Source organism: Eubalaena glacialis, chromosome 4 (genome assembly GCF_028564815.1).
Source record: "Eubalaena glacialis isolate mEubGla1 chromosome 4, mEubGla1.1.hap2.+ XY, whole genome shotgun sequence".
NCBI lineage: Eukaryota > Metazoa > Chordata > Mammalia > Artiodactyla > Balaenidae > Eubalaena > Eubalaena glacialis.
Genome location: NC_083719.1, coordinates 174,347,683 through 174,364,928, shown reverse-complemented (window position 1 = coordinate 174,364,928; position 17,246 = coordinate 174,347,683). Strand labels below are relative to the sequence as shown.

The following is a 17,246-nucleotide window of genomic DNA, read 5'->3' as shown; positions in this document are numbered from 1 at the left end:
GTTTTCTTTGCACACCCTGTAGAACTCAAAAGGGTGCAGCCAAGCTGTGAGTGCTCTGGGAGGAGTCCTCCTCTCCTCTAGTAGGGCCCTGACATTAGATTCTCCAGAAGGGGAGCTCTAGGAATGGCCAGCCCCTGCCCCCCTCAGCTGTCTCAGTGCCAGCAGGCAGCTCTGTGCCGTGAGCTTTGGGGTATGCTGTAGGCCACAGGTTTGGCCCCCAAATCTTTCTTACCTGCCTTGTTAGACACAATTCTCAGCTCTGTGCCTCCCCCCGCCGCCCCCCATTTCTGTGGTGGTGAGATGACAGCTGCACCCTGAGGGAGATCAGGTTGATGGGGTTGGTTTCATTCTGTGTGTGGCCTTCCCCACCCAGCCTACAACCGTGGTCAAGATCCTCACAGCAGACACAAGGGGGCGTCCAAGAGGGTCATGAGCCTGCTGTGCTAGCTTGTTTCCCCTTCGCCAGCTGGGGGCCCCTTGAATGAAGCTGTCCTAATCCTGCCCGAGGAGGTCAAGGTCATGGGTGGTTTCCAGAAAACCAGCTCACTTCAGACCCCACCTGTTCTTGGAGAGGTGCCCAAGGCAGGGCTCAGGCACAGCTAGCCGTTCTCATGGGAAAGACAGGCCCTGGGTCCTTGCTGGCTGCGTTGCCCGTTGCAACACCGGCGCCTCTTTCCCACCTCCCGGGCCTTTGCATGTGCTGAGCGCTGTGCCTAGACTGCCCTCCACAGATCGTCACTGCCTCGCTGAAGACTGTAAGCCACTGCGTTCCGTCCCCCACCGGGCGGAGTCTGAGAGGGCAGGGACCGCACGTGTCACTGCGTCACCAGGAGGAGTTAAGTAAGTCTGAGAAGAGTAGTGATGGCCAGTGAATATCCCTCTGCCTGTATCTGCACCACGTGGGGAAAAGTCCTGGGTCTGGCAGTGCTGGGCCAAATTTTTGATGTTAACTCTGCCAAAATGTCTTCCACGGATGTACCAATTCATTCTCAGCAACACTTAACAAGAAGGGGTCATGTTTTCCTCCAGCCTTGCCCACAACTTGGGTTAGCAAGCCGGTGGCTGAAAAAAACTACATCTTAGGATTTGAATTTGCTTTTCCTTATGCGAAAGCATTCTGCCCTGATAAAAAAATCGTTTACACGAAAGAAAAAAGTCTTACAAAGTTGAATCACTTTTTAAAAGCTCTGGTATCATAATTCCCTGGCAGTCCAGTGGTTAGGACTCGGCGCTTTCACCTCTGGGGCCTAGGTTCAATCCCTGGTCGGGGAACTAAGATCCTGCAAGTTGTGTGGTATGTACCCACCCCACCTCCCGAAAAAAAAGCTCAGGTATGTGGGGCAAAAGCCTGAAAAAAATCTCTACATATGTTGTAAATACTTTTTTCCTCAGGGTACTTTCTGATGTTTAAGGTATATTTTGGGGGGCCAGGCCAAATTTTTCTTTATGTTTCCCTAGTTGATTTCATTAACCCTGTGCTTTCTGGCAGAAATTCCTGGTTGCCCTAAATATTCCTTCTCTCCTTCCTCAGTAAAAGGAATCTCCATATCTAGATGCCACCCAGAAAAGTTTCCCAGCCTTTTAACCTAGGGATGGGCATGTGATATTAGCAGTAATGATGTGTGCCATTTCCAGGAACTACCATCTGGCTAGAATATAGGCACAATGGCTGGTACTCCAGCAGCTGTTTTTACCCTGGGTCTGTATGACTAGAACATAAGAAGTAAACACCTTTGTAGGCTATGATCTGGAACTCCTGATGCCTGTGCCTGGGGCAAGTCACGGCCCACTCTGAGCCTTAGGTTTTTCCTATGTAAAGTGGGAATAGTGATCCCTCAGGTCTGGGGGTGAGGGCTTCAGATGAGCTAGAGATTGAGAGGCCAGGAGTGTCAGGTGGGAGAACGCGCCACCAGGAAAGTGGAAAGCCAGGGCCCCGCAAATGTCCCCCATGCACCCCCATCCCTACCTTGAAGCTCCACCAAGGCTTCATCCACATTACAGCCTGGGAACCAGTTGGGAGGGCTCTGCCCCAGCCAGCTAAGGGATGGGGTCAGTTTCATTGAGGAGGCCTTGAACCAAGTGATGAGTGAGCCCCCAGTTTGCCCACACCCGTATTCATCCACCCACCCTGCCATCTACTCATCCTCTTGTAACTTTGTCACCCCCTACCATGTAGCCACCCATCTGGCAATTCCCCCACAAACCCTGCTTACAGCAGCCATCCAAAGCTGGCTGGAGGTGAGGACCACTGAACTGAACCCTCAATCGCCAGTGGGAGTTGAGATGCCAGGACCAACCAGCGCAAAGGCCCAGAGCTAGGAGGAAATGGGCCCATCCATGTGTGGTCTGTGAGGCAGGACTGGCCACTTGGATCACTGACTCCTCTCTGTGGTCAGCTGGGGCCCAGGAACAGGTTCTTGCCCGGGCTCACCCAGCCAGCCCAAGGATGGGCAGGAATCTGGAACCCGAGAGGCCTGGTGGACCCCTCCCTTCCCCTCAGGTGCTGAGGCACTCCCAGGTCCCACCCCTGGGCTTGTCCAGGTGCTGGGTGTCACAACTGGGCAGGGCTGGGAGCCCTGGGGAAGAGCCGCCCATCCCTGACCTACCCTGCACCTCACTCCTGTGTCAGGACCAAGTGCAGGTGTCAGGGCAAGACGAGGCGGGGGGCCCCAGGAGACCTGTAGTAGATCCTGACACCCAGAGACTGAGAATCATAGGATCAGAATCCTTAGGACTTGGAATCAGAGAATCTCACAATGACAATGACCATGACAGCCACCAGTGGTAGTAAAGGTTTGCTTTTACTGAGTGCAGGGTTAGATTCAAGGACAGATACCCAGCAGGTCATGCTGGGGCTAGAGTACCTCATGACCTCTCATCTCCGCCCCTTGCCGTGTCTCCAGGGAGACGTGGGAACGCTGGAACCCAGGCAGCAGTCAGGAGTGGGGGCAGCAGACACCCACCCAGCACCCCGACATTCCTGCCCCTTTTGCTTAGACTGCTGCTGCTGGGTCTTCAGGGATCGCCCTGCTCCTCTCCCCCCATTGACAGGGGGTCCTGGGGTCCTGCCTGCCCTCCTCCCATTCCATGACAAATCACACAGTCAGGGAAAGTGTGACTGCTTCCCCTCTCTGCTCCCTGCCCTCCTCCATACTTTCTCCTCCACCACCCACCCTGCAGGGCTTCCAACTCTGGGCCTCCCGTGCAGGAAGTCCAGAACATGTCCTGAATCCACACATTTCTCCCCACCCCTCAATCCCTGCCTTGGACATGGTGGGCTTTTCAGAACCTAGAACTCTCGTTAGGTTCCTCATTTGCTCCAGACTCTCTAAGTGCGGCCCGCCCCCACTGACCAGCGCCCTCAGAATAAAACCCAGACCCCTTGCCAAAGCTCAAGGTCCACTGTGTCCCTCCCTGTCCTGCTCCTTCCCACCTCAGGGCCCTCCCCCCAGCTCTCTCGAAGCCTGGCTCATTCTCTGCCTGCAGGGCCCCTCCCTGAGACCCCACATTAAGTGGCCCCACCAGGCCGTCTCCATCTTTGACCTTGCTTCACTCTTGTCATCAGTTAGCTTCTGAAATGGGTATTCATCTGCTGGCTTGGTCAGTCATGAGGCCGTGTGCGGGGTGGGTCCACCTGGAACCTGTTGTGTCCCCAGTGTCCTGTTGCTAGAACCTCCCTGGGGAGATAGGACAGGTTTTGCCTGAGTTTGCATCAATTTGCATATACTTGCATTCTCTTGCTTGGCTTTGTGGGAATCCTGGATTTCCCCTTTCCCACCAGGTTTTCCAGGAGGATGCAGCAGGGGAGTAGAAGGAGGAGGAATTCGGTGTCCTCCCCATCCTCCTGGCACAGGTGAAAGGTGCACACCAGCAGGCAGCAGATGCAGGGAAGAGCAGGCCGGCTCTGCACCCTTGCACGGAGAGAGAGTGAGAAGACAGTCCTGGGCGAAACGTGAGGATGCCTGGGGGACGCTGGACCCAGCTTGGGTGATGTGTGTAGGCCAGAAGAGGCCACCAGGGGGCGGCAGAGGCTGGGGAGGGTTCCAGTGCCCTAGCATGAAACCGGGCAAATTCTTAGATCCTTCTCGCTTATGGAGGAGGGAACCCAGCTTTTGGAGGTCAAGCTAGGACTTGAACCCAGAGGTCAGAGCCTCCAGATGACAGTGTCTGGGTTTCTTGATGGCATTACCCTAGACAAGGGACTTCCCCTTCCCCTGTACCTCTGGTCTCCTCATTTGTGCGATAGGGACATGCCAGACACTACTTCCCCAGGTAGTCCTGTCTCCATTTATTCAGGTTCATGGCCACAGACAATCCCTCCCCCATGACCTCCATTATACACTTAATGTCTGGCACAGCGTAGACACTCAGTTCATGTTTGGTGAAGGAACCAACGAATGGATAAAGAAATGAATGAATGAGGTACTTACTCTGTGCCAGGCTTTTGTTATGCAGGTTCAATTTATTCCTCTGAGGCAAGGGCTATTTTACCCCCATTTACAGATGGGGAAACTGAGGCCCAGAGAGAAGCAAAGACTTCCTCAAATATGTATGCATTCAGGACTTGAATGCCTCCCACTCAACTTAGCCTAAGGGCGGGGTTTGGTGATGCCCTCCCTCTAGGCTCTAGAGAAAGGGAGTGGGTCACGGTGCCAGTTGGGGGCGGTGGTTCAAGCAGAGCAAACTTTCCTTATGGGACCCTGCAACCTTGAAAGTAAACCCCACTCCTGTGAGTGAGTGAGCTCCCTGTAGCTCAAGGTACAAAAAGCACAGTGGGGATTTGAATGGTGCAGCCACTGCTCCAGGCTGTGTGGCCTTGGGTGAGTGACATGCCATCTCAGAACCTCAGTTTCCCCACCTGTCAAAGGGAGGCATTAACAGCTTATGGTCAGCGGAAAGTGCCACACGAAGCAAGGGTGGGCATTTGGGAGCCTCCCCAGCTCCACCCCCCCACCCCCCCAGCAGCCACCTACGTGTCCTGTCCTGGCTTATCCGATCGAATCCAGGGAGGAAAGGGTGCGGGTCCTGCCCGCCCCCACGTCTGAGGGCGGAGTTTCGCTGACCCGGGAGCCCAATAAATCCACAGCCCGCCGCCGCGAGCTGCCCCTTTAAGCCCCACCGAGACCTCCTGCAGTCAGCGCTGAGCACAGCTCCCAGGGAGAGGGACAGACGTCTGGGTGGTGGACGCACAGCTGCACCGGGCAATCGGACCGAGTGGGAGGCCAGGTGGACAGACAGACAGACGGTGGAGACAGACACGAAGACGAAGAGGAGGGACAGGGAGACAGGCGACCGCAGCAAGGAGCCACAGATTCCTTGCCCAGGGAGCCCCGGCCCCGCGGGGGACCAAAGGGGACAGGCTTGCAGTGTAGCTGCCGAGGCCGAGCATCCTCCCACCTCTGCGCAGTCCTGCCTCCTCTGCCACTGCCAACTTCCCTTACCCGAGACACGCGGGGTGGCTGGAAGGGCGGAGGACACGCCTGGTCCCCTCACCCACACCTCATGGCCGCCGTCGAGGCAGGGGCGCGGGCCACGTTCGGAGCTTGGGACTACGGGGTCTTCGCTCTCATGCTGCTGGTGTCCACTGGCATCGGGCTATGGGTCGGGCTAGCCCGGGGCGGGCAGCGCAGCGCCGAGGATTTCTTCACCGGGGGCCGGCGCCTGACTGCCCTGCCCGTTGGCCTCTCGCTGGCCGCCAGCTTCATGTCGGCGGTACAGGTGCTGGGCGTGCCGGCCGAGGCCTACCGCTACGGCCTCAAGTTCCTCTGGATGTGCCTGGGACAGCTGCTCAACTCTCTGCTCACTGCCCTGCTCTTCCTGCCGGTCTTCTACCGCCTGGGCCTCACCAGCACCTACCAGGTACCAGGCAGAGGCCCGGCAGCGTCAGGACCTGCCTGGCTGGGAACGCAGGGTCGCGGCGGGGGAGATCCTGAGGCTTTGAACTGCTGTGCAGGGGGCCGCAGGGGGCCGCAGGCGGGCTCCTTAGTGCTTTAATGTGGGGGCCCCCGGGCGGACAGGTGGCGAGGGTTCTGGGAAGAAGCCCCAGGCACTGGGGCCAGGGGCAGGAAGGAGGAAGAAGAGCCGGCGTCCGGATTCTCTCTGGTGGAAACCCGGTCAGGGCGTGGCCAGGCTCGGCCAGGGGCGCACTCACGTGCGAACAGGCACACACTTGCAGCCCACATGCCTGGGCTTGCGTACACCCGAGTGCTCGCCGGGCGGCGGGCTCCGGATTCGAAATCCGACATCCCCGCTTCCTCCTACCTTCGGCAAGGGGTTGCCTCTCTGCTCGGGTTTCCCAAACGTCAAACTGGGCTAATTACAGGACCTCCCTCCAGGGCAGTAGGCAAAGTGATTAAAATCTTGACCAGTGTACGGTAGGCAGCCAGCTACAGGCACTGTCTGTATCTTGCCAAAGTTGACTCAGAGAGGCGGCAGCCCCGGGGGACAATCAGACATGAGTGGGAGTGGGTGGGGCTGATGTGTACACACTTGATGGCTCAGTCCTCCTGGGCACACGCCATGTGCACAGGCGCGGGGATGGAGCGTGTGCGCAAGTGTGTGCGGATAGGTCGGAGTGTGTGATCCTGGCGGGAGCCCCCGTGGGCAAGAGTGCGGAGAGCGCAGTTGCCCTCCCGAGGGCGGGCAGAAGCCAAGAGGCCCAGTGAAGGACCCCAGACGCCTCGGGCCCCTGGGTAGGGCCTGTCCAAGTGACCATGAGCCCTCGGCTCCTCCTTGCAGTATCTGGAGCTGCGCTTCAGCCGCGCTGTGCGGCTCTGCGGGACACTGCAGTACCTGGTGGCTACAGTGAGTGGCCTCGGCCCCGCCCTCGCCCCCAGGGTCCGGCTCGGTTCAAATCTTGGTCGGTCCCGCCCACAGCCCTCTCCCTTCCCTCACGACCCCGCCCCGTGGGTCCCGCCCCCACCCCGCAAAGCCTTGCCTAGGCCCCGCCCACAATCCTTCTGGCCCCGCCCCCAAGAGGCTCCATCTATAATACAAGTTTGGCCCACAAGCCTCTCGCATATGCGCTACCCGAGCCCGCCGCGACCCTACATGGCCCTGCCCATCTGCCCCCAGTCACGTACCCCAACCACCCTTCTCCCCCTATCTCCTAATGCCTTCTTCACCCAGGAGCCCCCCAATCCCCCCGCCCCTACTCACCTGCCCCTGCCCTCTACCTGCAGATGCTGTACACTGGCATCGTGATCTACGCCCCCGCGCTCATCCTGAACCAAGGTTTGACTCGGGGGAGGGTGACGGGGAGGGGACAAAAGCTTAGAGACTGGACCAGGGAAAGGAAGGGGCAGCCCTAGGAGAGACTTGGGAGGGAAGTATCCTCCTGGAGAGAAGAGGGCCCAAGACAGTGGAGGCCAAGTTTACACCCTGCACAGCGGCCTAATGGGAGGGTCTCCTTGCAGTGACAGGGCTGGACATCTGGGCATCGCTCCTGTCTACCGGAGTCATCTGCACCTTCTACACTACTGTGGTGAATGTCCCCCTACCCCCACCCGATGTGGGGCTCCATGTCCACTGAGTGGGAGAGACTGTGGGCAGACCCATCCACTCCCTACCTTCCCTTCCTCCGGAGGAAGCCTGTGTCCCAACTGGGCCTACTTCCTCATCTTTATTATGAAAGGTGATTTGAAAAGTTTATTGCTGAAAGTCCAAGGACAATCTAGCTTCAGGCATGGCTGGATCCAGGGGCTACAACAGAGTCCTCTGGGTCCCTCTCCCATCTCTAGGGACCTCATTAGCTCCAGGCTTCCACCCCTTTTGGCTTCCTTCCAGCAGCAAGTGAGTTCCAATTTCAGGATGGGCTGGCTGAAGTCCCCGAAGGGCTCTGTTTGGCTGGCTCTGGTATTCTGTGAAGGATGAGCCATTCACAGATGTTTGGGTAGCTAGGATGTTCTGATTGGCTATTCCTGGAGCTGGGAGCAGGGTTAGCTTCACCCAAATGACCTGAGTGGGGGGAAGGGGCTTCTCCAAAGGAAAATCCAGGGGCTGCCAAGACAAAAACATGAAGAACATGCCAAAGACATGAAGGCTGGATGGGTAAAAACAACAGCTAATAATAACAGTAGTAGTAATAATGATAATAATGGTGGCAGCCATCACTCACTGAACACTTGTATGTGCCAGATGCTCTTCCAAATATTTTTCTTGTATTAACTAATTTAGTCCTCACAATGATACCCTGAGGAAGGTACTGTTATTAACCCCATTTTACAGATAAGGAAACCGAGGCAGAGAGGGGTATTGGTCCCAACCACTGCTAGAGGCCAGGCCAGGTTGGCCCCAGCCAGGTCCGCCACCTGACTCCTCCCTCCTACCTCTGCCCTGTCCTGTAGGCCCCAGACAGATTCCCGTCTGACACCCTGTCTCCCTCTCTGTCACATCTTGCAGGGCGGCATGAAGGCTGTGATCTGGACTGACGTGTTTCAGGTCTTAGTGATGCTGAGTGGTTTCTGGGTTGTCCTGGCTCGCGGAACTATGCTCGTGGGTGGACCTGGGCAAGTACTTGAGCTTGCCAAGAACCACTCCAGGATCAACCTGATGGAGTAAGTGAAAACATAAAGGGGGATACTGCCAAACGATGGAGCTGACATCTGTCTGCCCTGGGAGAAGCCAGCCAATGCCTCCTGCTCCAGGAAGCCCTCCTTGCTCCCCCCCTCCAGACTCCCCACAGACAGAACCCTGGCTCCCCCTCTCTGTACTCCCATAGCCCCCATCCCTCCATCTGGCCCAGTCTTCTGCACCACCCCACCCCCTAGCCCAGACTGGGGCCTGCAGGCTCTCTGAGCTCCCAGCTGAACATAGAAAAAATGTTTTCTGAATGCATACATGGATGATTCAAACTCCTATTCACACTTCAGAACCTACCCCAAATATCCCTTTAAGGTCCATAAGGTCCAGAATGGCTATCTGGGGCACTTTGGGAGGGTGAAGTCAGTGTGGCATCCCCACATGGCTGACTTGCCCTGCCCTCATCCAGCTTTGACCTGGACCCAAGGAGCCGCTACACATTCTGGACTTTTGTTGTCGGTGGCACATTGGTGTGGCTCTCAATGTATGGTGTGAACCAAGCACAGGTGCAGCGCTACATGGCCTGTCGCACAGAGAAACAGGCCAAGCTGTGAGTATTTGGGAGGGGCAAAGCAGATACCTCGGGGACGTGCTGCTCCCCTCCCCTTCTGAGACCACCTCTCCCCCCAGGGCCGTGCTCATCAACCAACTGGGCCTGTTCCTGATCGTGTCCAGTGCTGCTGCCTGTGGTATCATCATGTTCACGTTCTACCTTGACTGTGACCCTCTCCTGGCAGGGCGTATCTCTGCCCCAGACCAGGTGAGTCTGGTCCAGGCTCCTAGGCCACTTCTATCTACCCACCCCCACTGTGAACCTCTGGATGAGTCTCTGCAGGTGAGAGTGGAAAAGTAGAGACAGCCTGTGCAAAGGTCCAGAGGCAGGAAAGAGCTCAGCTCACAGGAGGATCTGGGAGGCGATGGGAAGCCATGGGAGGGAGTAGGGGAGGGGCATTTCAGACTCCCTGAAGGCTATCAAGGAGGAGATGGGACCATGGTCCATCATGAAATGATGACATTAACCATAATGACCCTCTCTCATGTCCCAAGTGTCTACTCTGTGCCTCATGCTGTTCCCTTCACAAGCAGTTAATTTTCCATCAAATCTTTCAACACGTGATGAGGCCAAGGTTGCCATGGCCCTTGACTTACAGATGAGGAAACTGAGGCAGGAGGTCACGGGTAGAGCAATTACCTGAGGTCCACAGGCAAGTCAGGGGCAGCACCAGGGCCAAGACCTAGACCTGCACACCCTGGCAGGATCTCTGACCCTGAGGCTCAGAGCTGGCAGAGGCTGCAAGACCATCCCATCAGATCCTCCTCTGGGGTCAGATCCTGGACTGTCTGACTGTGTAACCTCAAGCAAGGTGTGTACCTCTTCGGTCTCACTGGCTCCATCAGTAAAGTGGGGATGACACAGGACCTTGCCTCACTCAGGTCCCAGGGCTCTTTGCATGGTATCACAAAGTCAATCAACAAACACACACACGCTAAGTGCCCACTGTGAGCCTGGTCTGTACAGGGTGCTGGGGACGTGCAGTGTAAGGACAGACAGAAGCCCCTGCCCTTGGGGTGCTGCTGTCCTGGAGGTTGACCCCTGACTCCCCCCAGTACATGCCCCTGATGGTGCTGGACATCTTCGAGGACCTGCCTGGAGTCCCTGGGCTCTTTCTGGCCTGTGCCTACAGTGGCACCCTCAGGTGAGTGGCGCAGCTTGCTCACTTGGCCACATCTGAGCCCGTGGGTCCTCCTTGTCTGTACCAGCCACTCCCCTGTGGGACGCAATGTTCTGGGCATGTCCATCATCTACTGCTCAGTCCCCATCAGGTGGGCTCTGGCAAAGGGCACACCCTGGGCATAAGGACCCCAGCTCCGGAGTCTTTACCTTCTTATTGCCCGGCAGGACCACACGAGACTGCTTTCCCTTCTTTCTGTCCTCCATCCCACAAACAAATGTTTGTTAAGCACCTGTATGGCAGGTACTGCTGTTCTAAATACTGGGGCACAGCCATGGCCAAGCAGTCCCCCACTCTTGCCCTCAGGGGCCTCACACTCTGGTGGTTTCAAATCTTCCACAGCTTCTGGCCTGCTCCTGCTGTGACCAGAGTTCCATGTGACTGTTCTCTGCACCCCATTATTGCTCTGTAATGAGAACTTGTGTCATTTGTGTCCTTGGTCATGGGTGTCCTTGCTCCTGCGAGGGTGTCTCAGGTCTATGGGGGAGTGTGGGGTTGTGGACATCTCCACTCCTGAGGAATTCTGTCGCCCCTGCCTCTGCCCTTGGGCTGGCTGGGGGTCCTGGCAGGCCAGATAGTGTGGGCAGCTAGGGGCCTCGCCTAGCAGGTAGGCCCCAGGGGGTGTGTGGCCAATCCCTTGATGTGGCCTGAGGACACCCCTCCCCCCTCCCTTGTACCCGCCAGCACTGCATCCACCAGCATCAATGCCATGGCTGCTGTCACTGTGGAGGACCTCATCAAACCTCGGCTGCCGAGTCTGACCCCCCGGAGACTTGTCATCATCTCCAAGGGGCTGTGTGAGTTGGGGGGACCTGGGTGGGGGGCCAGGGCAGCCTCTCCCCGCTGACAGTGCCATCCACATCCACTACAGCACTCATCTACGGCTCGGCCTGTCTCACTGTGGCAGCTCTGTCCTCCCTGCTGGGGGGCGGCGTTCTCGAGGTGAGCCCCGCTCCCCACCCTGCCCTAATCTCCCCAAGAGGTGAGGCAACATCCACGTTGAAATGAGGCTCCGAGAAGGTTATACATGTCAGCGGCAGAACTGAGTTCTGACTGATGCCACAGGCAGGATACTTCCTGCAGCCACCTGGCCAGAAGCGGGGCTGGGGGTGGGGGGGTTGTGGGGGACAGCTAGGAGGGGGAGTGGTGGCCTGGGGGCAAGAAGGGCCTCCTCCTGGCCTGGAGGTGGAACCAAGTTTGTCAAGAGAGAGAATCAGCATCTTTGGGAGAGAGGCAGGCACAAGGAGTCCCCTCCCCTTTGGGGAGTCCCCTCCCCTTTAGGGCACAGAGGAGTCTCAAGGTCCACAGTAGAATTCCCCAGGTCTTCCTTTCCCAGCGGGTAAACTGAGGACAGGAAAGGTAGGAGAGCTCTGCTCTCAGTCTCACCCCCACCCACTCTCCCAGGGCTCCTTCACCATCATGGGAGTCATCAGCGGCCCCCTCCTAGGAGCCTTCATCCTGGGAATGTTCCTCCCTGCCTGCAATACGCTGGTGAGTGGGGGTGAGCGAGGTGAGGGGCTGGGAGTACCCTCCACTGACACTGGGTCCCCCATCAGGGCGTCCTGTCCGGGCTGGCGGTGGGCTTGGCGCTGTCACTGTGGGTGGCCGTGGGTGCCACTCTGTACCCGCCTAGCGCACAGTCCATGGGGGTCCTGCCTTCATCGGCCGCCGGCTGTGCTGTGCCCTCGGCCAACGCCTCTGGCCTCCTAGACCCGCTTCTCGCCGCCAACGCCTCCAGCTGGGCCTCCAGGTGAGCGAGCAGGTCTGAGCGGGAGGCGTGGCCAGGGAGGGATCCTTCAGCTGAGTCCCGATTGAGAGGAGGAGCGGGGAGCAGGAGGAGGTGAGGGAAGGGCATTCCCAGCAGAGGGGAAAGAAAGTGCAAAGGCTCTGAGACCAGGGTTCAGTTTAATTTTTTTTTTTTTTTTTTTTTTTTTGGCTGCGTTGGGTCTTCTTTGCTGCGGGCAGGCTTTCTCTAGTTGTGGCGAGCGGGGGCTACTCTTCGTTGCGGTGCGTGGGCTTCTCATCGCGGTGGCTTCTCTTGTTGGCGGAGCATGGGCTCTAGGCGCGCGGGCTTCAGCAGTTGTGGCACGCGGGCTTAGTTGCTCCGGGGCATGTGGGATCTTCCCGGACCAGGGATCGAACCGGTGTCCCCTGCATTGGCAGGCGGATTCTTAACCACTGCGCCACCAGGGAAGTCCCCCAGGGTTCAGTTTAGTGCATTCCAACTATGGTGAGGTTGGGGTGGATTTAATGGGAGGAGTAAGGATAGGAGATGAGATCCAGCCAGAGGAATCTGATTCTTTTCTTTCTAAATTGAGATATCATTTACAGACCATAAAATTAGCCGTTTAAAAGTGGCTTTTCGTAGTATATTCCCCTGGTTATACAATCATCACCACTAACTGAAGAACATTTTCATTACCTCAAAAACAAAAACAAGCAAAACAAAAATAGACCAAAAAATAAAACTCTGTACGCTTTAGCAGTCACTCCCCATTTCCACCTCCCTCTAGCCCCTGGCAACCACTAACCCAGTTTCTGTCGCTATGGATTTGCCTATTCTGGACATTTCATATGAATGAAATTGTACACTATATGGCCTGTTGTCTCTGGCTTCCTTCACTCAGCGTGGTGTTTTTGAGGTTCATGCACACTGTAGTGTGTATCAGTGCTTCATTCCTTTTATGGCTGAGTAATATTTCACTGTATGGGTGGATCAATTTTATTTATCCTTTTTTTTTTAACATCTTTATTGGAGTATAATTGCTTTACATTGGTGTGTTAGTTTCTGCTTTATAACGAAGTGAATCAGTTATACATCAGTTGATGGACATTTAGTGATTGTGAACAGTGCTGCTATGAACATTTGTGTACAAGTATTGGTGTAGACATATGTTTTCATTTCTCTTGATGTATACCTAGGAGTGGAATTGCTGGATCATATGGTAATTCTATGTTTAACTTTTTGAGGAACCACCAGACTGTTTTCCACAGTGACTACATCATTTTACATTCCCATCAGCAATGTATGAGTGTTCCAATTTTTCCACATCCTCTCCAATACTTGTTATTTTCCCCTTTTAAAAATTCTAGCCATCCTACTGGGTATGAAGTGATATCTCATTGTGGTTTTGATTTGTGTTTCCCTAATGACTAATGATGTTGACCATCTTTTCATGTGCTTACTGGCCATATTTATATCTTCTTTGGAGAGATGTCTACTCAGATCCCTTGCTCACTTTTAAACTGGGCCATTTGTCTTTTCATTGTTGAGTTGTAATTTATATATTCTTTATATCTTTATAATTCTGGATACTAGATCCTTATCAGATGTATGATGTGCAAATATTTTCTCTCATTCTGTGTGTTGTCTTTCATTCTATTGACAGTATCCTTTGATACACAAAAGTTTTCCATTTTGATGAAGTCCAGTTTATCTATGTTTTCTTTGTTTTCTTTTGTTTGGCTGTGCTACGTGGTTTTTAGGATCTTAGTTTCCTGACCAGGGATTGAACCCCGCCCCCCCCCCCACCCTCAGCAGTGAAAGCAAGGAGCCCTAACCACTGGACCGCCAGGGAATTCCCTCTATGTTTTCTTTGGTTGCTTGTGCTTTTGGTGTCATATCTAAGAAACTATTGCCAAATCCAAGGTCATAAAGATTCACAGCTGTTTTCTTCTTAGAGCTTAATTTGGTTTGATTCTGAGGGCAATAGGGATCCATGCAGGGTGATGAGCAGTAGCAGGAGGTGATCTGAGTTACATTTTTTTTTTTTTAATGAGGCTTAAGTTACTGTTTCTTTTTTTTTTTTTTTTAATTTATTTATGGCTGTGTTGGGTCTTCGTTTCTGTGCGAGGGCTTTCTCTAGTTGTGGCAAGTGGGGGCCACTCTTCATCACGGTGCGCGGGCCTCTCACTATCGCGGCCTCTCCCGTTGCGGAGCACAGGCTCCAGACGCGCAGGCTCAGTAGTTGTGGCTCACGGGCCCAGTTGCTCCGCGGCATGTGGGATCTTCCCAGACCGGGGCTCGAACCCGTGTCCCCTGCATTGGCAGGCAGACTCTCAACCACTGCGCCACCAGGGAAGCCCTGAGTTACATTTTAGTAACGCTCCCTCCGCTTGTGTGTACAGAATGCCTGAGGGTGCTGGTGGGATAGCAGCAGGGAAGGAGAACTGACACACGTCCAGACGAGCGATAACGGAGGACTGGGCTGGGTCGTGGGAGTGGAGACAGGAAGAAGCAAATGGACTGGGAGTGGATTTTAGACTCATGCTCATCTCTCCCTCCCCCAGCCTCGAAATGGACCCTGATCAACACACCTTGGCTGACAGCTTCTACGCCATTTCCTATCTCTATTATGGTGCCCTGGGCACACTGAGCACCGTGCTATGTGGAGCCCTCGTCAGCTGCCTGACGGGTAAGGAGGGCGTGTGGCATCCTTAGAGGTCATCCTGACCATCCCTCTGCCTCTAGGACCCACCAGACAGGGAGGGAAGGAAGGATCCTTCTGCCAGCCAAGTGGCCACTGTATGCTAGCCGCATCTACACTCTTTGTGCTGCGTCACCTTCAGGACAACCCTCCACCTTGTGGGACTTGTCCTATTTTGCAAAGGCAGAGACAGAGGCATCCCCTATCCACCTCTCTATTCCCTCTTCGCCCCCCAAAATTAAGTCTTTGCTAGAGGAAGTCGGGTAGAGCCACGAGACGCTGTCCCTGGTGCTGATATATCTTCTCATCAAGGCCTTAGCAACTCTGCCCTCCTCCAGGAATTCTGAATCCCATGGAGAAGTGGAAAGAGATCAAAAGAAATCAATAGAGATAATAGGACCTGTTCTCGCTTCCTGAGTCTCAGACTTTACATTCACCAGGCCTTTATTGAGTCTTTCTCTGTTGGGCAATATTCTAGACGATAGGGACATAGGAGTGAACAGAACCATGGACCAGACCCTCCTGGCCATCCACTGTTGTTCTATTACAACCCCTCACTGCATAGATGAGAAAACTGAATCCCAGAGAGGGGCAGAGGCTTGCCAGTGTCCCCAGTGGGTCACTATCGGATCTTGGATTGGAAACCATCAGAGCTCTCCCTTCCCCTCCCCAGGGCCTGGTCTCCAGTCCCAGCCTCCCACCCCTCGCTAAATAATTCCATTTTCTCTCTGCCCCCTCAGGCCCCACCAAGCGCAGTGCCCTGGGTCCTGGTCTGCTGTGGTGGGACCTCACACGGCAGACAGCATCTGTGGCCCCTAAGGAAGAAGTGGCCACCCTGGATGACAGCTTGATGAAGGTCAGTCTCAGGGCTGTGCTCCCGGAGTTGGGGGAGGGGCAGTGAAGTGGCTTCGGGTGCTCTGTGTGTGGCCATAACTGAGGGAAGTGACAGGGTGAGTCACCATCTTTGTCTTTCTCAACTTCTCCTTACCTCCAGTGGAAAGGCTCAGTTGGGAGCTAATGTGTCTTCAACACTTTCTATTACCCCCTTTAACAAGCACTGAGCAGAATTCATTTTCATTGTATCTGTTTTTACAATTACTTCCAATCTATGGCAAGTGAAACTGGTTTGTCTTTTGGTGTTGATATAAAGTGTCTCCTGAAAATAAAATTGCTTAATTCAAAAGTGAGTCAACTTAGGAAAAATCTTACATAAGAAACACCACAGGGAGTAGACCAACCTTGGCCAAAGCCGTGTGGTTGCTATTGGAATGTCCTGAGTTTAAGAAACATTGTCCCTGGGGGGTCTGATCCAGGCCTGCTCTTGCTTTGGATTCCCTGTTTCATTCCCTTGTTTATTAAGCACTTGCTGTGTACCCAGACCCGTACTGGCAGGAGCAGAAGAAAGCTAAACCAAGAAAGGAATAGGATCTAAGCAGGTGGTGAAGAGCAGGAAGAAAATAAAGCAGAATACTATGATGGGGATGGCCTCTTGGAAGAGGTGACATTAATAGAGTCCAGAATGAGAAGGAGACAGCCACAGGGAAATCTGAGGGAGGGAAGGACATTCGTGGTGGAGGGCACAGCAGGTGCAAAGGGTCTGAGGCCACAGCAGACTCAACGGTGAGGGCTGGGGAGGGAGGGGATTTGGCTTAAGTGTTTTAAAGCTCCCTCCAGCTGCTGTGGGAAAATATTTATTTTCTTGAAGAACAATAAGGCAGAGTCAGAGAGAGGAGGTGGGCAGGCATCCATGGACGCACTGATGGCCTGGACTGTAGGTGACACGGGCATGGGGGAGAGAAGTGGATGGAGGTTTTGGAGGCAGAAGGGACAGGACTGACCTATGCACTGGACAAGGGGATATTGTGCAACTCTGCCCAGGTTCTGTCCTCCCAGGCCCTCTGTCCCCAGCTGGAGGATATCTGAGCTGGCACAGCAGAAGTGGTCTTTATGACAGGGTCTTTCTTCTCTCCTCCCCCCAGGGTGCTGAAGAATTGCCCCCAGGAACCAAGAGGCCTCCTGACTTCCTGCCCCCTGACGAGGACCATCAGCTCTTCCTGGGTCAGAAGGAGATGAATGGAGCTGGCTCCAGGACCCCAGGCAGTGAACATGACAAAGGTCTTGACCTGCGAGAGACAGACCTCTGAGACAGTCAGGGACTGACCGCCTGGGATGGAACCCCAGGGGAGCCAATCCCAGGCCATGAGCCGATGGTCTTGGGCTCCTATTGGCTAGGCCACATCATATGCAAACAAGCTTGGGACTGCACGTCCCTGCTCTATGGGAAGAGGTGAAGCCTCACCTCCAGAAAGTCATTTTATCCTGCCTCCTCCTTCCAGCTGGACCCAAGTCTTAGATGCTGCACCCCTGCCCACTCCCCCAAAACAAGGCCAGATATTTCTCTACCTACAAGAGAAAGATGTTGGAGTCCCCTCTGGACAACATGGGAAATCCCCAGGCCCAACACTGGGGTCTGAGAAAGACCCCAGTTCTTCCCTGCGAAGTATCT

General features: G+C 54.9%; 1 protein-coding gene across 1 annotated transcript; it reads left to right on the top strand.

The window, feature by feature from the left end:
* Nucleotides 1-5,502: 5,502 nt before the first annotated feature.
* SLC5A5 (solute carrier family 5 member 5) lies at nucleotides 5,503-16,884 on the top strand. Its single transcript, XM_061188642.1, has 15 exons — nucleotides 5,503-5,859; nucleotides 6,739-6,804; nucleotides 7,182-7,233; nucleotides 7,416-7,483; nucleotides 8,401-8,555; nucleotides 8,990-9,130; nucleotides 9,211-9,340; nucleotides 10,189-10,277; nucleotides 10,998-11,110; nucleotides 11,185-11,255; nucleotides 11,718-11,804; nucleotides 11,870-12,063; nucleotides 14,604-14,728; nucleotides 15,481-15,596; nucleotides 16,720-16,884. Exons 1-15 carry the CDS (start codon nucleotides 5,503-5,505, stop codon nucleotides 16,882-16,884), a joined length of 1,929 nt encoding a protein of 642 aa, XP_061044625.1.
* Nucleotides 16,885-17,246: the final 362 nt, after the last annotated feature.

What these genes read in the sequence shown, in the direction of transcription:
- SLC5A5 (XM_061188642.1), top strand. Translation starts at nt 5,503, where the DNA reads ATGGCCGCCGTCGAGGCAGGGGCGCGGGCCACGTTCGGAGCTTGGGAC. An exon ending in GCACCTTCTACACTACTGTG is followed by an intron (nt 7,484 to 8,400) that starts GTGAATGTCCCC and finishes CACATCTTGCAG; the next exon opens with GGCGGCATGAAGGCTGTGAT. An exon ending in TCCAGGATCAACCTGATGGA is followed by an intron (nt 8,556 to 8,989) that starts GTAAGTGAAAAC and finishes GCCCTCATCCAG; the next exon opens with CTTTGACCTGGACCCAAGGA.